The following is a 23843-nucleotide window of genomic DNA, read 5'->3' on the forward strand; positions in this document are numbered from 1 at the left end:
AGACGGGGTTACAACCATCATCATCATTAGGAAAAACCATCAGACCAGAGGGTTTAAGCCATATTACTGAATTGGAGCTTTTGGACTCTGAGCTTGTTCCAAGATCATAACACACTTGTTTGTGGAAGTTTTGTGGGTTCAGGTCCCACACTTTTTAGCAGAATTAAAAAAGGGCCTCAATTTTTGAGCAAAGGTCAGCTTGATGTACTAGGAGAACACAAATTGGACTGGAGAAGATAGACTATCATGATAGAACCAGCATGATCCAACAAAATTGCAGAGCTTTATCAAATCAGACCTGATGACTTGTTTTTTGACTTGATACAGGACTTAGCTGAAAAAAGACTAGAGACTTTCATGAATTGATAGTATATGTCAGATCAAGACAGCAGAAGAATCTTTTTGGCATGCAGCATCATGATCTCTTTCGGTATTGTAAGACACTTGTGGCAGCAACAGCATAATAAATTTCAACATGGATTTCTCTTAGCAATTGATACCCCCAAAACAAGGGCAAGCTTGTACATAGCATTGTCATTTGAGGCAGTGTCATAGTTCTGTCAAGCATTGTTCCTATATACAGTACAAACAAAATCTCAAACAGGTGTGCCAGCAGCAGCAGAAGGAGGTTATGAGGTAATGGCAGCAAGTGGTTACCAGGAATTCCCAAATATAGTCAAATAACAGTAATGTAACATCAGCAGCAGTTTTGAGACAGCAGGATTGTTTCCAGAGTTTGGTCCCCTCAAGATCTAGGCAACAATTTAAAGTAATGTTAGACTATTTTTTCCAGCAGTAAAAGGTAGGAGATAATGGCAACAGATGTTTTACCTGTAAACGATGCTCACTGAATCTGCACAACACTCAAATATAGTCGAATACAACATTTTGGCAGCAGTAGCAATGTTCTGTCAACAGTAGTGTTCCTAGACTTTGGCACTCTTAGGATCTATCAACACTAAACCATAATGTCAGCCTCCTGTGATGTCAGGAAAGTAAGAGGTAGTGGCAGCAAAATGTTCCCAAGTATTAAAACCCTTAAAACTGGTTACACATAATCCAAAAGTCAAACAGCAGTGGTATGACAGCAGCAGTAAACCCGGGCAACACCAAGAAGGTTGGATACCTGTGGTATCAGAAGCAGGTGTGTTCTCAGAAACTGGCACCTAAAAAACCTGGTAAATAAACAAATATAGTCATGCAGAAGAGTTTGACAACAGCAGTTATGTGGCAGTAGGGGTGCCAAAGGACTCAGAACTTCGATACCTTAAGGGCCTAGGGAACAACAAAAAATATATTTGTAGCAACAAGACTATTCTAAAGAAATGGCACTCACAAAACTCACAACATTCAAACATGATCAAAGGCAAAAGGCATTAGTGGTAAGGGGCAGTAGTGGCCATAGTTTGTCCCATGCACAGTTGCGATTTAGAGATGCCAGTAGTTAAGATGGCTTCTTTTCTTCTCCAGATAGCCAGGCATGCGCTGCTATCTAGCACATAAGCAGTATGTCAGGCAGCTCTGCCTTCTGGGCTGAAGTCATTTGACATCCCCAATTTTTTTATGGGCATATCAACATCTTCTAGATCTTTCCACAATCTCCCGGGTGTACAGAATCAACTGGCAAACACATTGAGCAGATCTTTCCTAGACTCTAAGGTGTGGGGCCTGTATCCCAAATACAGGTTGACAATCGAAAATCCGGCAATCGATAATCTGGTTCCTTCGCGCATTTTCAATACAGGGACTGTAGTACACTGTTTGGCCACTTATGTTTTGATGGTGCTCTTCTCCACAAACAGCTGTTTGGTCTTGCCTGCTACACTAAATACACATTAAGATGTCCCTGCTGCCTGCTCCCTGGAACTGTGCCAGATGCCAGCGGGTGCTGCGAAGGAAGGTTGGCCTGTGTGTGGAGGTGAGTATAACCTTCAAAAATCCGGAATTTTTGAAATACCAGCACTCCTCAGGTCCGGAGATTGCTGGATTTTAGAATATCAACCTGTACCTATGACGATTTTCCAACAATGGCAGACTCCAGTAATCAACCTAACGGCATATCCACACAATGCGCAGGTTCCCACTTTTTGTACAAGATCCAGTGCAATCAGGCATTAGTGCAGGAAGGCTTTGTAATCAATTGGGACTTCCACTAGAAGCCCGCAACTAATATCAGAGTATGGAAGAAATTTTCTCCGATGGCTTAAGAAGCAGGATTGTCATCAACAGAGCTGTCCCCTGCTCAGGTCTTGGAATTCCTAAAGTCAGCCCTAAATAGGGGCCTTAGTTACAGTACCATAAAGATGTCAGAATCTGCATTGTCAGCACTAACATTATTAAGGTGGACAGAGAATGTAATAATTCAACAATTCCTGAAAGCAGTGATTAAGATTTGACCACCTTTTTGGTTTCTTATTCCCGGTATAGGAAATACCTTTAGTATTTAAGGCTCTCCTATAGGCTTCTTTCATCCCATCAAAGTGTGCTCCATAGAGAGACTGACTTGGAAGACAGTTTTCCTAATAGCAATTACATTAGCCATGAGAGTTTCAGAGAGTTCAATTAGGGAACCTTATTGCTCTATTTCATCAGAAAGAGTATGTTTGTATCCTTCTCCAGAGTTCTTAAAAGTTTAATTTGTCTTCCACCTGAACTGGGAGGCAGTATTACCAGCCATGAATACATCAGACGCTGAACCCCAAGAGGAGGATTTTAGGAAATCAGACATGGTTAATATTATTTCTACGTACTTACAAAGGACACGGTTTCAGAAGTGTGGATAACATGTTTGTATATCCGAATGGGCCAAGAAGAGGCCAGGAGGCTTCTGCAAGAATCATCTCCTTCTGGATCCTGGAGACAATTCGATATGATTATTTCCCAATGGGGTTGACTGCACAACAAGAAATAAGAGCTCATTCAAGGAAGGGTATGTTAGCATTATGGGCTTCTTACCCAAAGGTATCAACAAAGACAATTTGCAAAGCAGCCAGCAGAAAGTCACCCAATACTTTCATTAGACATTACAAATTGGATGTCATCTCAAGCGCAGATTCTAGGTTTAGTTATTCTGTGGTACATTCAGCATTGAAAAAACATTTTAAAAAAGGGTATTTTTGCAGCAATAGTGACCCGCTTATTTCTTTTCTCCTCAATTCAGAGTTTTTTGCTTGCTACATCTCATGGAAGGAAAAACTGTCATACTTTATACTGTCATTCCTTTACTGATGACTCCCGACAGCGCAGTTCCCTTTCTCTCTTTTCCTGTCGCAAGCTTGCTACAGAACATGGAAGGAAGGAGCTAAGAGGTTTGTAAACTTGGATAGGTGGTCCTGGAGGTTGAAAAGGGGTGGAGTTGACCCATAAGTATGATGTCAGGAGGAGTCATTAGGAAAGGAAAATTACGGATGAGTATGACAACAATTTTCCTTTATCACATCAGACACGTGTATGGGGGGATTTTAAAGGTAGTGGCGGAAATTGACATTAAAAAGACATAAACAACATCCAAATATAGTTTCAGGTGGTGTTTTAAAAAGGTATCCACTTTATAGCAGCATGAGTATTCAAAGACCTTGGCCCTTTCAAGACCCAGGAAATGCCAATAAAATGTTATCAGAAACATGGCTGTAGCAGGTTAAGAGGTCAGTTCCTCAAGAGTGTTGCTTGGAATTAGTACCCACAAAACCTTGTATGTATCAAATGCATTTAAATACAATTAAATGTGACTTTTCAGGCATCAAAGTAGATATTGATCATTCATCAAATGTAAAAGTTTTATTAATGCACCAGCAACATGTAACTGCATATCATTGTGTGAAATACGGACATAAAACATCCAATTATAAACTTCGGCTGCATATATCGCCTTCCAGTAACCCCCAACCCACCCTATATTTTAGGTATAACATTTACAGTTGTGGAATAAAGAAAGTAAACCCTCTTCTTTTAATTCCAAGGTTTTTATGTACTAGGATATAGTAAAAACAATTATCTGGTTTTTAGCAGGTCAAAAATTATTTGAATCTAACCTTAACAAAAAGAAACTAAAATGGAGAAGTCACATGTGCAAACTACAAAAGTTAAACAGAAAAAGTACTACAGAAAGTACATGCCATGATTTAATAGCTAGTAGTAGAACCACTTTTAGCGCTTCATGAAGTAAGCATTTTCGGTATAAGTTTATTGGTCACCACATCATTATGGAGGAATTTTGGCTCACAGCTCTGTCACATCTTTTCATCAAGCCCAAATCATCACTTTTCCACCACTTGCTTAACAGCAGGTATGAGGTGTTTTGTGCAGATATGCTGTGATTTGGTTTACATCTAATGTGGTGCCGTGCATTATGGCAAAACCTCCTCAATTTGGTCTTATCTGTTCATTAGGCATTGTTCCAGATGTCTTATGGTTTGTTCAACTGATACGTTATGCCATCATTTTACAGAGAAGAAATTTTCTCCTGGCAACCCTTCTAAACAGGCCATCCTTGTTCAGTTTTTTTACAATTGTGCTGTCATAACCTTCAGCATTTAAAATGTTGTTTAGGTCCTGTAGAGTCTGTAGCTCTTGGGCTCTTGTAGCTCTTATTATGCAATTGCTCTCAGCATAGCACTGTCTAAATCTAGGGTGAGTTTCCTGGGATATTTACTTCTGGAAGGAAACGCAGCTTGTGAATAATCTTTTGCAGTGTAAAATGATGGACTTCAATTTGTTTGAATATGGGCTTAAAACCATTCTATGTATGGGCTGAAACAAATGCTACTCTAAGGTCATTTCTGATATCTTTCAACCCTGACATTGTTTTAGCACACACCTCAATGATCCAGACCAGCAAAATACCCGAACATCTCCCTTTATTAAGGTGATCACACTTGTGGTCACTATAATAGTGCACTGGATTAGCAACACCAGGCTGGTATTTACCCTCTTAACTCCTTCTATGGAAGTGGTAAGGGTGTAGTTAATTAATTGATTAAAATGAATATTTCTCTGCTGCCTCTGACTTTTGACTTTGTTATTGCTAAACAAATAATAACACGGTATGAGATGTGGTGTTGTTCATCTGATGTTGTATTCACCTAATTTTAATACCTGATCCGGACTTGATTATTATTTATTATGCCCTGATAAGCAAACCCTGAATTGAAAGAGGATGTACTTTTTTAACATGACTGTAAAAATACATTCACTTGACATATTATAACACATATGTGACGTATATGTGTGTTTATTGTTTTACTAACTCTACAAAAGAGAAACACAATTTTTCAGCTAGTTAGTTTGCTTTAATTATGTTTTCATAAAATTAATGTTCATAGTTACATAGTTACATAGTTACATAGTAGGTTAGGTTGAAAAAAGACAAAAGTCCATCAAGTTCAACCACTAGGGAAATAAACATATCCCAGATATAAAACCCTATAAGACATAGTTGGTCCAGAGGAAGGCAAAAAGAAAACCCTGGTGCAACTTGCTTCAACAGGGTAAAAAAATCCTTCCTGATTCCATGAGGCAATCGGATGTTCCCAGGATCAACAGTAACTGTTATTTTTACTTTAAAGCCCTAATACCCAGTTATATTCTGTCCTTCTAGAAAAACATCCAGCTTTTTTTTAAAGCAATCTATAGTAGTTGCTGAAACTACTTTCTGAGGGAGCTGATTCCACATTTTCACAGACCTTACAGTGCAGAATCCCTTCACTATCTGCAGCTTAAACTTCTTTTCCTCCAGACGCAAAGAGTGCCCTCTTGTTCTTTGTAATGATCTCAAAGCGAATAATGGGGAAGAGCCCTGTATGGACGGTTTATATATTTATACAGGGTGACCCCCTTAAACGTCTCTTCTCAAGGGAGAATAGATTCAGTTCAGCTAATCTCTCCTCATTGCTGAGCCCCTCAATTCCTTTTAATAATTTAGTTGCCCTTCTCTGCACTATCTCCAATTCCACAATGTCCTTTTTGTGAACTGGTGACCAAAACTGGACTGCATATTCCAGATGTGGTCTAACAAATGCTTTGTACAGGAGCAGGATAATGTCTCCATCTCTGCAGTCTATTCCTGTTTTAATACAAGAAAGTACTTTACTAGCTTTGGATATTGCAGCTTGGTATTGCATGCTGGTATTAAGTCTATGATCCACCAGAAGCCCCAGATCCTTTTCCATTTCTGACTCCCCTAAATGTATTCCCCCTAGACAGTATGAAGCATGCATGTTGTTGGCTCCCAAGTGCATGATTTTACATTTATCTATATTAAATGTCATTTGCTACTTGGCTGCCCAATCAAACAGTACATCCAGGTCTGCTTGTAGATTATAGACATTCTGTATGGACCTAATTCCATTACACAGTTTGGTGTCATCTGTAAACACAGAAATGTGTTAATCCCAAACTCTATATCATTTATGAAGATGTTAAACAGTAAAGGTCCCAACACTGAACCCTGGGGTACACCACTAATAACCTTAGACCATTCATAGTATGAATCATTAATTACAACTCTCTGGATGTGATCTTTAAGCCAATTCTCTATCCATTTACAGATTGACATTTCTAAACCCATAGACCCTAACTTGCATAATAATGGTCTGTGGTGTACAGCGTCAAATGCTTTAGCAAAGTCCAAGTACACTATATCAACTGCTATTCCACTGTCTACTTGTTTACTTACTTCCTCATAAAAAGAGAGTAAATTTGTTTGACAACTTCTGTCTTTCTTGAAGCCATGCTGACTATCACTTATAATATTATTTTCTATCAGAAACTCCTCTATGTGGCTCTATATCAAACTCTCTAAGACTTTTCAAACTATGGACGTTAAACTAACGGGTCTGTAGTTACCTGGTAATGACTTTGCTCCCTTTTTTAAAATAGGAACCACATTCGCCTTACACCAATCCATCAGTACCTTGCCAGTGACTAAAGAGTTTCTAAAAATTAGAAATAATGGCTTTGAAATAAAAGAGCTCAGCTCCTTGAGGACACGTGGATGTAATCCATCAGGTTCTGGTGCTTTGTTAACCCTAATTTTTCCCAGCTGTTTCTCAATCATGTCAATTCTGAGCCATTGTGACTCATTTAAGACAGTGACTTTGCCAATATGAATTTAGACTTGAGCTCTGCCATTTTCCTTGTGTACACAGAGCTAAAAAAAGTGTTTAGTAAATCTGCCTTGTCTTTATCCCCAGTGACCAATCTAGTGACATCCTTTAAAGGGCCTACATGCTCAGATCTGGACTTTTTGCTATTAATATATTTGAAACATTTTTGGGGGTTTGCCTTACTTTCCTTTGCAATCAGTCTTTCATTTTGAGGTTTTGCACATTTTATCTCCTTTTTACATCTTTTGTTATATTCTTTATGAAATGCCCTTTTCTTGTTCCTCATTGCTTTTTTAACATCAGCAGTAAGCCGCGCTTAATTATGGAAAATTTGCTCTCTTAAAATTCAATGTTTTTATCTTTCCTGTTTTTACTTCCTGTTTACAGCTAACATTAAATGAAATCATAATATGGTCACTGCTGCCCAGATTCTCTAATATATATATTCATATAGTGTACAGATTCAAAAAAGCACAGCTATTTGTTTATCGCATGTTTTTGTTTTGCTACGGCTGCAGACATTTATGTATAATGCAAACATTATACATAACAAAATGTTATAGTTTTATTTCAATATAAAATGGCACATTGATTACCATTTTATATTGATATAAACCTTGTAAATTTTCTTAAGATCCCAAAATGACACCTAGGAATATAGTATCACCAACTGTATTTGCTAACAGTCAGTTGGATTTTTTAAATTACCAACTTGAAGACATAGCTCTATCTAATGGTGGCCAACAAAAATGCTCAAAAGATCATTTAAGAGCAAGTAACCCATAACCAACTCAAAGTACAAATTACTTTTACCTGTAAAAATGGAAAAAAAGATATAGACTGATCCCATGTGATTTAAATGTTTCCCCTTTTAAATAAATGTTTTAAAAATAACACAATGTTAACACAATACCAGAATGCATGTATTCATTTACGTTCTTTTTTTGACATTTCTATCTATTACTGGTTCAAATGTTAGCAGTGGCGGTGGCATCTTGTGCCTTAGGTTTATATTTGAGTCAGTGCACTTTTCCTGTTTTTCTTTAAAAGTAAATGTAGCTACCTTGATTTATATTCAGATCAGTTTATATTTGAGTATATACATATGTATGTTATCTTAAATACACCAGTTAAACAATCTTTTTTATCCTAGGGTTTTACAACCCTGTTAAAGGAGCAGTCTTTGTAAAAAGTAAATATCCTTACTTTTTGGCTTATGATGTGGTTTGGCACTTTTTTATCATATTTTTATTTAATATCAGTTGCAAGCTTATTTAGTAAGGCATCACTAATTGTTTAAAAAATTTTATGTATAATTCAGTAGCCAGATTAGTAAAAGAATATTCGGTTGTTTTGGGACACTGCGCACCTATGCTTTTCTGAAAAAAAGCCTGCTAGCTTTATATATATAACTGTTTTATGTAAAACAAACATGTTACCAGTACATTCATACCATACCATATCTGACCCGGGCTTGAATACATGGAAAGTTTAAAAATATTTTATTATCACTTTATCAGCACAGAATAAATAGCAGTGGACAAAATGCTTTATCGGTGATATTTTTGTTGATGGACAATGTTACAGTTCCAAACTGCATTTGTCTTTATCTGCATCTGAATATTAAAAATATTACATATTACTATATTGTATTGTTGCTAATTGTACTTGTTATTGATTGGACTATGTGCGTAAATTAAGATTTGCTCTGCTCTGCCAGTGGCTGGAACCAGCAGATCACATTCAAGGGCCTATATTATTAAATATATACTCTGTCCCAAAGGGATTTTGGTACATTCAAACAATATTTAGAAATGAGAATGTCTTTGCTCTGTGTTATATATAATTTACTGAATAATTTACATTGAGCATTTGTGTATTGTGTAATATTAATCAAGCACATAGAATTATGAGTGCCCGAGTTCATTGTGACCTAATTGCATTTATGTGACAATGAGCCCAATTTATTGCAAATCCTACACCATGTAAGCCTATTCACAAACCTGTTTCCTACCTTCGCTTTTAGTTTATAAAATACAATTTAATGTAAGAATAAAAAAAAATCTTGTGAATTTTATAAGTCTTGACATGACTGGAAAACTGGTTATAAAGTGCTATGCACATAATGCATGCAAGTACTTCTGCATTTGTATTACATACCAGTGTTGTAATGTGCATTGACTGCTTTTTTTTTTTTTTTTTGCCTAGTAATGAAAACAATGTCAAAACATAGCTAAGGAATGATGTGCAGGTACACTAAGCAAAGTATTAGTAAATCAGGCCCACTACACATATCCACCGAGCAGGAAAACTAAAAATGACTGCAAATTACTTGTTTGCTTCCATATTATGCATGAAAAGACATTTTTTTATCAGTAAACATAAAAATGGACACTCTATAGTGGTAAATACAGCTCCCTAAAAGATTCCACAAATAAACAAAATTGGTGATAAAAAAAAACTAACACTTTTTGTTTTGCATTTATTATAGCTCCACATTTTCTTTCTTCTATTTTGTTCCATAGCATAATTGCAAATATTTTCAAACTAAATATGTAATTGGGGAAAAAAAGGCAATGTATATGTGGAAATTGTTCTCTTGACAGGGCAGCACAGTTAGCTCTCCGGTTAACACTCTCACCTTTGAAGCACTAGGTTACAGGTTTGAATCCCTGCCAGGACTCTATCTGCAAGGAGTTTGTTCTCCCTGTGTCTCCATGGGTTTCCTCCCACATCCCTTTGAGGAACAGTTAGTGATATGACAATAAACTTTGTAAAGCCCTGTGTAATATGTTGGCACATCAAGATTTATTACTTTTGCACATATTAGACTAATCTACATGGACATGCTAAGTTCAACTGGAAATTTGCTTACCATAAAAGATAATAGTTGCCAGATTTGGAAGATTTATTAACTGATTTGATTGTTTGTCTCTATTTAATATGTGGTACTGCTCTGTCCTACAACCAAAGTATTGTAATGCAATGACGCAATACTTGTTTGTACTAATAATAATATGTATAGAGAACAACATGAAATGTATTATAATACACACTCTACATTACCCCTTTAATAACCTGCTACTTTTAAAACATGTTGATCAGTATCCCATACAAATTTGTTTTATTAGCACCATGTGTAATGCTTGATACCTTTAATTGTTTTTCATTTGCACTTAATAAGACCAAACAATAACAAGTACAGCAAACATGGTTTTGTAAATTACTACATACAAGTACATTGTGACATTTTATGTGTTCATAGCCACTTTTGGGTTTTTTGATATTCATAAGGTTGCTTCTATAGCAAAATCATCTATATCTCCAATTGAAATAATATCTGAACTCCTTGTCCTGCTTGAATTTCTATCAATGATTTGTGGAGTGGGTGTCATGTTCTGGTTACATGAATCACAGTCAATAGACTGCTGCAATTTTAAACAGCCATCTTCTGCTTCATGCCATGACCCTGACTTCTCTCCAATATACAAACCATCATGATTTACCATTTGTGGTGCTCTCTTCAGTGATGCTATGGATGTAACGGGTACCGGAGCAAGCCCTTCATACAGCATAAATGGACTGTTTGACATTTCCTGTGTTGGAGTTGATCTTTGTGAAGGAGGTAAGGACATTTGCAGGTATTTTCCTGTTTCTGGGTCAAAAAAGGTTTTGATTCGAAAATGGACAGGAATGTCCACTACAAAGTACTGTCCAGATTCAGGGTCCTGCAAAAGTTTGCGTTGAGTAATTGGGAGGGATGAGGTTGAATTTTCTGAAACTGACTCATCTGGCTGTAGTGTTCTTAATATGCCAGAGCCCACTTTAAAATTTGGTTGTGGATTATCTAAAGATGGTGTGATATTGGTAGGAGCTGGGACATCCAGAACAAAATCAGACTCTTGAAAATCTTCTTCATATGTCTTTAAAGGGAGATCACTTTTCCTTCGTTTTTTGGTCAGACGCTTGGCGCGACGTAGAGCTTTCTCAGATTTGGGAGGAACCGTTGGTGGTTTTGCAGCATGAGTTTTTTTTGGTGAGTTTACACATGGTGATTTTTCCTGTGGCTGCTTAAAGCACTCACTAATTTTGGTCTCCGAATTACCAGCCGGAGTAGGAACTATATTCATCACATCATGGTTGAAGATGTTAGGCTTTCCACTTATTGGATTTACATATGTTAATGGTGGGCTTGGAATACCATCAAGTGCAGAAAGAGCTGTAGTAAAACCCGAGCTTTGTGTATTCACAGACATGGGGCTGGCTACCATGGAGCAAATAATGCTTTCTGACATGGGGCTGGTAATAGTAGAACAGGCAATATCTTCTGAAAAGGATATAGCATCTTCAAACTGTAGTAGCCCATTGTCAAGTGGAGAAAAAATTGTATTTGCACTGTCAAGAAGTGGAGAGCTTGCATTTTCTCCATTTACCAAGTTGTTTATGGCGTCACTTCCATGGTGCCCAAGCAACGTATTACATTCAGGTGAAAGTCCAGTCACCTCTGAAACACAAGTTTCAACTGGATGAAAAAATGGCTCATCAAGCATTAGCAATTTTTTATTGGAGCTTTTATTCACTAAACCTGCAGTCTCCCCCTTATTTTTACTCCAGTTAGGGGACGTGCAGGCAGGCTTTTCCCATAGCTCCTGGATTTCTCTTTCTTCATGTTTCTTTAATTGCCTATATTGTATGTTGTTGTGATCTGAAGACTCCAATTTGGGTTGCATAGCTACTGTTTTTTCTTCCTTATATTCTGCCATATTTCCTGTGTTACCGAGGTCTATTTCGGCATATCTGTTTTTCCATGTACTATCTCTTGTTACTCTAAAATCTTCTTTCCCTATTGGAAAGCTATAGTCAACTGTTTTGTGGAAAATTAAGCAGTCTTCTGAAAGGCTTCTTAACAGAGGCCTCACTGATTTTGTAACAGAAGAGGATTTAATTTTATTGTCTTTTATGTTAAATAAATTTGGTTTGAACTGAATAATGCTAGATGGTCTTTTAATTTCCTCTGTATTTGTACTTTCTTTACCTTGCTTTTCACTTACTAATGGCTCTTTCTTATCTACTTTCTCATCATTCTTTTCTTTTAGTATTTCATGCTGTACTTTGCCCTTTACTATATTGTCATTGCTGACAGCATAATACTGCAAATCATCCTTTAGGCTATCATTTTTTATCTTTTGTTTTCCACTTGTATCATCTTCTTCTGAACACTGATATACTCTCTCTGGGAATACAGACTGCAATGTGTCCTTTTGTGCATTTTTTACATCTGTTTCTAAAACATAATTTCTTGTCAAGGGGAGCATATCTGATGGTTCCTCTCGCTTGCTTTCAGGTTCAATGTTTTCTTCTTGCAAAGGAAATGTATCTCTCTTTTGTTTCCAAATTTGTTCAATATGTGTACCCTGTTTTTGTTCCACTTGTAAACTTGTATCCTCTTTGGGATATGGATTCAGTATAGGATAGTCTACATTTTGTCCCAGGTTATGTTCGGTAGGACTGAGATGGGAAGTTATGCATTTTTCTTGAATATTTACATCTGTGTTGACATATTCTGTAGTACTTTCTGCATTTTCAAATACTTTACATGATATTGGTTGTGATGGGTAACTCAAACATAAATAGTTATCAGAAGTATTTCCAAGATAATCTTGTTTATCCTCTATGTCTTTTGTTAGCCTTGGTACAGATTTCTGTTCGGTGTTACTTACGTTTTCAATTTCTAACACCTGTTTACTTGTTTCCATCAAAGGAATACCATTAGTTAAAACCTCTTGTATCCTGCTATCTGTGATTTGATTATTTTCATAACCACTACGAACATTTGATGATGGATTATATGTGCTCTTTACTCTCTTTCTCATGTCTTTCAGATTGAATAGTAAACTTGTAGCTTTTGATTTATATTCATTTCTCTTACGATACAGACTAATTTCACTTTGGTCCTGATCATTAGGTGTTATTGTATCAGCAGGAAGAGGAGTTAAAGCCATTGGCTGCTCCTCTAGTGCTTCATGTATGTTTTTTCTTATTATTAAAGGAGTTAAAAGATTTGTAATATTAAAAGACGATCCACTAGGTTTTTCTTCAAAGAAACACTCTTCCATTGCAGTCATGTTGTCCTGTTCTGTAGGTAATTCCTTTATGCTTTTTTTGACCAACGTATCTTCCTGTACAGTCTTATGAACCTGCATTCTTCTCCATGGAGGTGCATGAGTGTTGCTATTTAAATAGAGATCTGACTCATGTAGTTTTTCTTGTAGTGTACTTGACAAACATTCTAGAGATGCCTCATTTGAATCTTTTAAATTAAAACTTTTCTCTGATAAATGATTAGGAACCACATCTTTAACTGACTCTTTTTCTATCTGTTGTATTATTGTTTTTATTCTTCCAGTTGGTAGTATTGGCATAGTAGGTGGTTTGATGTCGTCTTCTTTGGCCGGGGCTTCTAGTTCCCTTACCTCTTTCAGTGGATCTAATTTTTTTTTAACATTCTCATTTTGTTTTGGTAAATTATGTGATATTTCAGATACTGTTTCTTTCTCTTGATTTGTGTTTGATGCCTGCTTATATTTTTTAGGAGATTTAGATTTGGCTAAAATTTTAAGTTGCTCTTTAGGTGACTGATATCCTAAATCTACTTGCATATCTTCTAATTGGATCTTATTGTCTGCATAAACTTTTGGTACCCTGTGACTTGATTCTCTACTTTGTTTTGTCATTCGTTTGTTGGGAAGTGGAGGAACTGTCCTTAACATTTGAACAGTATCAAAGCTGTTAGAGAGTGTTGATGCAGGTGAAGTCCAGCCTACCTCATGTCCTGCATCCCTTGCTCTTACTCCAGGTGTTGTCCTTTGAAGTAAAGGAGAGCATGGTGTTGCTGTTCTTAGGATAGGAGGTGTTCCAGGGACTGAACTGTCACTATCAGCACATCCAGTGTGTCTCCTATTAATATCATTCCATGATCTAAATGCACTATTTTCACTGTGGAGGAAGGCCATTCTTTTCAAAGACTCTTTTTGATTTAGCAATTTTTTTGATGGATTTGGTAAAGGTGAACCAAGAGAACACGGTGATACAGACAGCCTGGAACATATTTCTGCCTGAGACTCCAAAAATACTTCTCTGGCTGTGCGCCTGTGTAATTTAGGACTTTTATTTATATCTTCTGGATTGATAGATTCTAAATCTTCATTGTTCACATTGCTGTGTTCTACTTTCTGACATATTTCCTCCATATTTTTTGTGGCTCTTTGAACAGTTTTAGAGAGGGAGAACTCATCTGGTTCTTGTCTTTCATTTTCAATATTATCAAAGCTTCTAATCAAAGATGATACTTTGGAGCATGGTATATACTCTGTTGGCTTAGGAGCACATAGCTTGTTGATGTTGTTCTTTGGAACTATCATTCCATCTTTTGCACAGTTTAGTACTGGTTGGAATGTTGGAGCCCACTTTGCACGCTGTCGTGAAATAGTAGGTAGCTGTGCCAAGGGTTGAGTCTTTCTTACTGAAAGGTTAAAAATACCCAGGTGGTATTTTGTGGAAAGTGGCATTCCATTAATAGGGGAAGGTATGTGAGGAACATCATTCAAAGGTTCTTCTTCAGCAACACACAAACTTCTAAAAGCTCGATCAGTGAAACTGCTTACTTCTCTGTCTGTATCATCCATTACACCCACACTGCTTCCAGCAAGGCCATCTGCATGTCTTCTGTGCTTCTTGTAACGTAGCATGTGTATAGCATATATAGATAGGGATATGCAAAACAGTTCTTAGACTCACACAAGGTACAATCTGTGAACAGAAAAGTAACAGTTTAAATTTAAGTTTAAGGCCATTAAATATTTCAAATTACTACAGCATAATACTGCAGGGTTTGTACATCTATAAGATGGAATTTTGAATTTAATAAATGGAAATTTTGACACATTTTTTCCCATCCCAAATACCAAGGATATATAGAGTAGTATATTTATATAAAGTGATGAATTTACCAAAACATTTACTACAGGTAAATCAAAGCATTCAAAGCACTTTAAATTTAAAACACATACACACACCAGGAAGATTTGCCTGCAGGAATATTCAGTAATTGTCACATTCGTAAATATTTAGTATCTAAAGCTTGGATTGCCAAAGAAACTAGTATATGACATGTATGGAGTATGCATAAAAATAAAACCTTAATAACACACCGAACAATTATTTAATGTATTTGTAAACTTCCTAATTATTTTAAAAGTACTTTTTGGCACCTTCACCTAGCGGTGCATAGGGATAAGCGAGCGAGATTTATAAATTCAATCTCGCATCGTATCAGGCCTTTCTCACTTACCAAACATTTAAGCGAGAACAGCCTTGTGATTCGCCCTGAGGTCGTGTTCTCACCGAACAAACGAGGGAAAAAGAAGGAGACGGGAACGCCCACTTTTTTCGGCTCCCAGGATGCACAGTAAGGCCCAGCATCCTAATCAGGAGAAATCTGAGCACACGCATATATACACTGAATGAGGGAGGGGTTAGTCACTCCACCTTGTGTTCTGTGTGAAGGATAGAAGCAGGGAGAGATGTGCATTGTGACAGGGACAGGTTAGGAGCCTTCTGTATATCTGTATATTTATACAGATAGAGCAGTTTTTTATGCTACCTGGTCCTATGTAAGCCAGTTTGCTACAGAAAATTTTTTGTCCTGCTCTCAAAAAAATACAGATATTCAGTCTTGCTATTTACTAAAGAAGAGCATTTGGTAAAAAAAAATTCTGTCCTACTATATAAAAAATGCAGATATTTCAGTGTTTGATACCCCTTGCTATTTTACCAAAGAAGAGTGTTTGGTAAAAACTACATTTCTATACTACTATATAAAAAATACATATTTTTCAGTCTTTGATTTCTTTTGCTATTTACCAAAAAAAAGCGTTTGGTAAAAAAAAAAATTCTGTCCTACTATATAAAAAATACAGATATTTCAGTGTTCGATACCTCTTGCTATTTACCAAAAAAGAGGGTTTGGTAAAAAAAAAATTCTGTTCTACTATATAAAAAATACATATGTTTCAGTGTTTGATACCTTTTGCTATTTACCAAAGAAGAGCGTTTGTTAAAAATCAAATTTCTTTCCTACTATATAAAAAAATAAATTTTTCAGTCTTTGATACCTCTTGCTATTTACTAAAGAAGAGCGTTTGGTAAAAAAAAAAAATCCTATTTACCAAAGAAACCATTTGGTAGAGGTGCATTTTTGCCCGAATAAGTAAAAGATGATCTGTAGACACAGGGGAAGGGGTGGTGTTGGGCGACCTGCCGCATCTGGCAGGGGGCATACTCCCAGGGAGTCCTCCACTGTAGGACAGCCGCAAACTGTTGGAAGCAGCAGCACAAGTGGTCAAACAGGTCTGAAATGGTGTGGAGCACCAGTACGCTGGTGGATGTATTGAGAGGGTGGAATACAACCATACAGCCACATCATGTGGAGAGTATTGTGGACTGGGTCTCAAGTGCAGCAGGCTCTTCTGCAGCAGCAGCAGCAACCAGCACAGCCGTGACAAGAGCATAGACAGGAGTTAGCATAGCTAATGTGCCTGTACTTCCTAATGACTCTCCCTTGTTTGACGAACAGCCTGAGGATCTGCAAATTTCAGAGCAGGAGGCAGACTTTGGAACCCTTGGAGAGTGTGGTCAGCATTTGCTGGGTGAGGGTTCTGGATCAGTGGCTGCATTTGCAGATGTTGGCTCAGATGAAAATGAGGATGATGATGACCGTGATGATATCTAGGAACCACTGGTGCATGGGCTAGCAGCAGTTCTGAAACAGGCCTGTGCGTAGCAATCTGCATTTTGTGCCACAGAGGACAGGCCGGATCACATTTGGGTACAACATCCCTGCTTTCCCACATGCGCAAGAACCACAAACCAAAGTGGGAGCAGTACTTGTGTTCTCTTGAAGGAGGTGCAACCACATCATCCTCTCTTCTTCCGCCTACATTGACTCCTTCTCCACCTCCAACCGTCATTGCTACTACGTCTAAGGAGGTTGGTGCGAGCCAGACTTCTAGCGGCGATGAAGTATCAGCATCTGCCCGCAGGTTTCGTGGCGTCAGACGACGTTTGTTGCCACAAGATGAATACTTCAGTGACCCCTTCAGCTCCCCTAGCTCCCTGTCCCTTGGGCCCACTCTACCAGAGTTTTGTGCACGGCGTCAGGCTATGGGCCCAACCAACAAAAGAGTAATTGAACTCAATTCGCATCTAGCCAAACAATAGGCCTTGCAGCTACTGCTCCTGTGGACTCCTTCCTTCCGTGACCTGATGGCCTGTGCCAAGCGGAGGTGGAATATATCAAGCAGGCATTAATTCTCCCGCACAGCTGTACTCAGTTGACATGCACATGTAATTGATAACATCTCCCGGGCATTGGTAGTCTGCAGGAGGCATTGCAGCACCTGGTAACCCCGCCAAGGGGTGTGATGGGAAAGCATGGGCCACCCCAGTCTTCTCCCTCCTCCTCCTCCCTCTTCATTCCTTCTACTGCCAACCCCTCTCTTTTCGACACTCCTCCTGAAAGGCCAGCAGCAGAGGACACTGTGGTTAAGCGGGCACGCCACTAAGGCTCCCTCAAGCACACGTGTTGCCAGGCAGTGCTGGAACTGGTGTCCTTGGGGGAGAAAAGTCACACCACCAGAGAACTCTTGTCTTGTTTGCACAGAGAGGTTGAGGCTTGGCTGACACCTTCCCTTTCTCAAAACAGGCAACGTAGTGTGCGACAACGGGACCAACCTTGTGGCCGCTCTGCGCATTTGCCCTGATTTGTGGACGTACTGAACCTGGTGGTGCAGAATGTTCCTCCGCACGTACACAGAACTGCACTTACTGAGTCAGGCTCGCTCCATCTGCAGCCATGTACACCAATCCCCTACTGTATCTCCGGGGCTTAGAAAGATTCAGCGCCAACAGAGGCTGCCACCGCATAGACTCATTTGTGACACTGTGACTAGATGGAACTCCACCCTGCACATGCTCCAGCATCTGTGTGAGCAAACGCTAGCCATCCGCCATTACTTGGTCAGTGTGGTGCATGGAGGTAGTGGGGCCCTTGGTACAGCCACACAACTGAGCAATTTTACCAGTGGCCAGTGGCTGCAGATGGAGACACTGTGCAAGGTACTGGCCTACTTTGAGCAGGCCACAAACGTTGTGAGTTGGGAGCGGTCAGGCTGGAACAATGTCATACCCATCATCTTTCTCCTTGATAAAACCTTGTGTGGCCTGATGGAAAGTGGTGATGGGAGAGGAGGGGAAGAAATTGGAGAGGAGGATGGGGGTGACATTACACTCCATAGCGTACAGCTGGCATCAGGAGGAGCAAGAAGGGACACTGTCCAGCATCAGGATTTTCAAGAGGAGGAGAAAAAGGAAGAATATTTTGGTGATGATGATAAGAGAGACCATATTGGGGCTGCTGGACAGGACCCGTTCAACCCGCATTTGTGCTGTCACGCCCCAGGAACTGGCCGGGCAATGGAACAACAGGAACTGCTGCAGCTTGAAGAGCAGGAGGTGGGTAATGAGGAAGAAGATGTTTTGGCCCCTACTGAGGGACTGGAGGAAGATGAGCCCAGGGAACCCCTCTTCATATGTGTGTCCACATGTTGCGATGCCTACGGAGGGACCCCCGCATTTGCAGCATCAAAAATCAGGTTGATTACTGACAGGCCACCCTTCTAGATCACTGCTACAAAGACAAAATGCCACGGTTTCTACCTAACCCGGCGCAAGAGAAAGAAAAGGTGACCCGCCTGTGCAGCAAACTATGCGACCGGCTGTGTGAGGAGTTCCGCGCACCACATTCAACACAGGGAGCTCAGAGGGACAATGCCTCCACCATGCGCTTACTGCCCAGTTTCAGGGCCTACCGCCTCCTCCTCCGGCTGTTGCTGCTGCCGCCTGTCAGTACTCTATTCACTAAAACTGTACACTTCTGGGTGGCATTGACGATGACTATACACAGCTCTAGATGCCAGTTACCAATATGGTCACTGCTCCTTCTCAGGGCCCACCACCTTTTCCTCCTGCTGTTGCTGCTGCCACCTGTCAGTACTTCATTCACTAAAATTGTACACTTTTGGGTGGCATTGACGATGCACTACACCCAGCTCTAGATGCCAGTTACCAATGCAGTCTATGCTCCGTCTCAGGACTCACCGCCTCGTCCTGCTGCTGCAGCCTGTCAGTACTCAGCCTGTCAGTACATTCATAAAAATTGTATTACACACTTCTGAGTGGCATTGATGATGCACTACACCCTGCTCTCCATGACACTTACCAATGCAGTCTCCCTGGCGATAGCTGACCAGAGGCCACACACTGCTACTGCTCTCTCTGACCCACGCTCCATCTCTGGTCCTCTATCCTTTTGCATAATGTCACTGTGCTACTTGTCCACAACTTTATGGGTGGTATTCCTAACACATGTCATCCAGGTCATGATGCCAGCTAGCAATTATTATTATTATTATTAATAAACAGGATTTATATACTGTAAACAAATTATGCAGCTATATAAATTAAATAGGGGTGCATACATTTTGACAGTTTTGACAGCAGAGACTGTTGCTAGTGGGTTGAGTTCACCCTTTCTCAATGTCCTAATGTTTATGCTGCGTTCTGAAGAACCACATGGTCTTTTAGAACGTTTGTATTTTACCCTTGTTGCCACTGTTCTCCTACATATACCTAGAAAATTTGGATGTTCTAACATGTATAGGGGCTTTGCAATTAATGTTTAAAGTCGGCCCATTGACTTTATTAGATTTTGTGAAATCGGTTCGCCCAAATTTTGCAGACCCATCGGAAGTTCGAGAAAATTTTCGCAAGACTGTCAGAGGCCTTCTTTCTCATCCCTAGTAGTGCATTGCCCCACTGTCTAACACTGCATTGACTTGCACATCTTTACTCTCAACCAGGACACTTTTACTCACTTTTTTACTCTCAGCCAACACGCAATCATTCCATTTAACAAAGTGGCAAACTTTTGCTAGTAATGATTACAGTAAACATGACAGTAGAAAAATGTGAGCATTTTTCACCATTGATCTCCTATTCAGACCCACTGGCTTTATTGACCTGGAAGTCAGGTCAATAATAGAGGAAAATCATAGAGAAAAGTGTCTTTCTGTGCATATTGTATCAAGGTCATTGACAAACTTTTTAGCAAGAGAGATTGCAACCCTCATCTGATTGTATATGGTACGTCTCCCATTGTAGATAAATTTATTGCACCGACTTTAATCTCCTCATAGATTTATCTGTTCACTATCCCTTAGTTCCAGCTGAGTACACATTGATATTTATTGCCCTGCCAACCCCTCCCCTCGCCAGGTTCAACTGATATCCCAAATTCCTTATACTCTGATCAGTCCATCCATAATCAGGGCCCAAAGCACTTCTATTTATACAACAGGCAAGGTCACGTTGTGACCTTGGTCACGTGCCAAAAATCTCAAGTGCCCAAATTATAAGTGCAATGGCAATTAGTCCAGGGAATTGACACAGGAATTGGAACAGATTTGGACATACTATTTTACTCTGGTGCTCCCATCTCCTGCCTTTGGACTGATTTATCCATCTGGACTCCACAACATCCCCTGCTGCTGCCATTTTGAACTGGTATTTCATCAAACCATCTCTGACTGCATCATCATCCTCCACTTCTGGAACTCAGCAAGTTTACAAGCCTCACTTGAACCCATATTACGGGACTGCTTCTCTTGGACTTCAGTTTGCCACATTAAATTTAATGCCACAATAAAGTTAATTTATGCATATGGTTCCCAGTTATCTGTAAAAATGTATTATTCACCCAGCTTTCTCTTTGTTGGCACTACTCCCTGTCCTCCCCAGTCTGATAACTCGTTGTCTCTCTGCTCCTTTACTCTCCTTATTTCTCTGTCTGTGCTCCTGCACCTTTTTTCTCTACTGATATGCTCTGGTGACATCTCACCCAACCCTGGTCCCCCACGCAGCCTCCCCCTTCCATACACTCTCAGTAAGATCCCCATTCACCCTACCCTTAAGTCCTTACCCCCTCACCTTGGCAGTCTATGCCAGATCTGTTGGCAACAAATTAACCTCCATACACAACCTTCTCCTTTCTAAATCTCTGAACTTTCTGGCTGTCACTGAAAGTTGGCTTTCCTCCTCACTGATTACTTGAGCACCAACTCTCTCCTTGCCCCCCTCCAGTCTGGTTTTAGAGCTGCCCACTCCACTGAGCCCTTACTAAAGTGGTCAATGACCTCATCAGCGCCAAGTCTCAAGGCAACTTTTCCCTGCTCCTTCTCCTTGATCTTTCCTCTGCTTTTGACACTGTTGATCACCCCCTTCTAATACAAATCATGCACTCCATTGGTATCATTGACACTGCTCTCTCTTTGTTTGCTTCCTATCTGTCTGACCACTCCTTTCAAGTTTCTTTCAATGGTAACTCCTCTTCGCCCACTCTCCTCTCTGTTGGTGTTCCCCAAGGGTCAGTCCTTAAACCGGTTCTCTTTTCTCTGTACACCTCCTTTCTCGGTAGTCTCATATCCATATGTTCTTATCATATGACACTCAAATCTATCTGTCCACCCTTGACCTGTCTCCCTCAGTTCTGGATAAGGTCTCATGCTGCCTGTCAGCCATCTCATCATGGATGTCTGACCAATTTTTGAAACTCAACCTGGATAAAATAGAACTCATCATCATCCCCCTGCAAATTTCGTATCTCCCCCTAACATATATCTAACTGGTAACAACACTGTTATTCGGCCCTCCCCTCAGGCACGTTGTCTTGGTGTCACCTTTGACTCTGCCCTCTCATTTACCCCCCATATCTAGAACATTTCCAAGACCTGTCACGTTCACCTACGCAACATCTCCAAAACCTGCCCCTACCTGTTCCCTGAGACCACAAAACTCCTTGTACATGCTCTTATCATCTCACGTCTGGACTACTGTAACATCCTCCTCTCTGGTATTCCACTAACCCGACTCTCTTCTACAATCTATTATGAATGCTGCAGCCAGACTCATCCATCCTTCCCATCACCCCTCTTCCACTGCATTTCTTTGCAGATCTTTACACTGGCTTCCATTTCACCTTAAAATCAAATTCAAGCTCCTGTGCTTTGCCTTCAAATTGCTACACAGTTATTGTCCCACTTACATTTCTGACCTGGTAAAAAAAAAACTCCCCCAGCCGCTCTCTCCATTCCTCCAATGACTTACTAATGACTTCCTCACTCATAACCTCATCACACACAAGGATAAAAGAGCACTCATAACCCATTTTTTTCAAACTTGCCTACCCATCTTCTTTTATCTTTTGAAACTATCGCTACTTCCCACCTCTACATATCCCCCAACCTACTAGATTGTAAGCTCTTCGGGGCAGGGTCCTCTCCTCCTGTATCACTGTCTGCATTAGTCTGTAATTTGCTACCCCTATTTAATGTACAGCGCTGCATAATATGTTGGCCCTATATAAATCCTCTTTTTTATTAATAATAATAATAATAATAATATTTGAGTGACAGTCTAGGAGGTATTCATGAACATAAACGTGTGCTGGAAGTGGTGTACTTATTGCCTACAGTGCTGTGCCTACCATTTTGCTCTATTCCTCATTTTTACACAACATACCAGTTGGCAGGCTTAGATTAATGTTTTCTACCCATAAACTGTACATACATAATTGCTAGTGTTTGGTTCTACTATGTAAACAATACAGTATGTTTGATGACTTGATCTGTACTATGCTAAGGCACTGGTTTTGCTACTTCTAATCAGGGACAGAGTTTAGTGCTAGTAGGTGCAGAAAGGATTATTAAACAAAAATAAAAATTTAGATTTCAGTAATTATTTAAAATTCAATATTTAAGTCATTTTCTCTATACCCTTCTTTTACATTTTCCCTTTTTATCTTATTGTTGATGATAAAATCCACCATTTATTCATATTCCCATAAGAATATTATGGGAATATGGTATCACAGCAAATATTTCCTACACAATGGAATTTTTTCCCATTGTTAATTAATAAATCCACCATTTCTTATATTTTGACTATTCACTATTCAAGGTAAATAACTATTATTTTCATTTATATGCAGGCTGTTTTAGTTTCTTTGTTAGCAATAAAATTTGCTAGTTTTTTTTAACCATATTTGTAAAATTGCAGCAATTATTCCTAGTTACACACAGGCAATTTTTGTCCCATTGTTGCTAATAAAATGTACCAGTCTATTTTAACTTAATTGGCTTAATCCTTTTAATTGTGATGACAAAATTGTCATCCAAATTCCACCATCAAAAACCTATTGCATTGTACTAGGCTGGGGACAATTTCAGTTTCACAGAAAACAATGCACATAACCTATGGTTCCCAAGAACAGGCTTAAGCGAGTCTCTAGGCTTCTCTGAACCCTAATAGAAGAATTTTTGGCCTGGTTATGATGCTACTACCTAGCATCTAGTTTAAAATAGAAATTAAAAAGGTTTTATATTTATGTCCCTTGCTTAAGTAATCTCCTAAGTAATCCCTTAACACATGTGCAGTGCATATTTCCGGACGCCAATCGATCAGGTTCTGCTTTCCAGCCTCCGTCCTTTGAGATTGGCAGCACCTCCACCTGCTAAATCTCTGTGTCCAATTGCTACACAATAAAGGTATGTACTATGTATCATTTAC

The 23843-nt window shown here is 39.3% G+C and overlaps 1 protein-coding gene across 4 annotated transcripts in view; it reads right to left on the reverse strand.

The window, feature by feature from the left end:
- The window catches only part of C10H10orf71 (chromosome 10 C10orf71 homolog), a 123783-nt gene that overhangs the window by 927 nt on the left and 99013 nt on the right, over positions 1-23843 (reverse strand). For 3 of the 4 annotated variants that reach the window (XM_072424185.1, XM_072424184.1, XM_072424186.1), the window contains one exon: positions 8590-14912. In XM_072424185.1, the coding sequence (XP_072280286.1) occupies positions 10391-14851 (4461 nt within the window). In that variant the 5' untranslated portion in view covers positions 14852-14912 and the 3' untranslated portion in view covers positions 8590-10390. Of the gene's footprint in view, positions 1-8589; positions 14913-23843 lie in introns of those variants that run through there. The other variant, XR_011922443.1, reaches the window with a different exon arrangement.

This window comes from Pyxicephalus adspersus, chromosome 10 (assembly GCF_032062135.1).
Source record: "Pyxicephalus adspersus chromosome 10, UCB_Pads_2.0, whole genome shotgun sequence".
In the NCBI taxonomy this organism is placed as follows: Eukaryota; Metazoa; Chordata; class Amphibia; order Anura; family Pyxicephalidae; genus Pyxicephalus; species Pyxicephalus adspersus.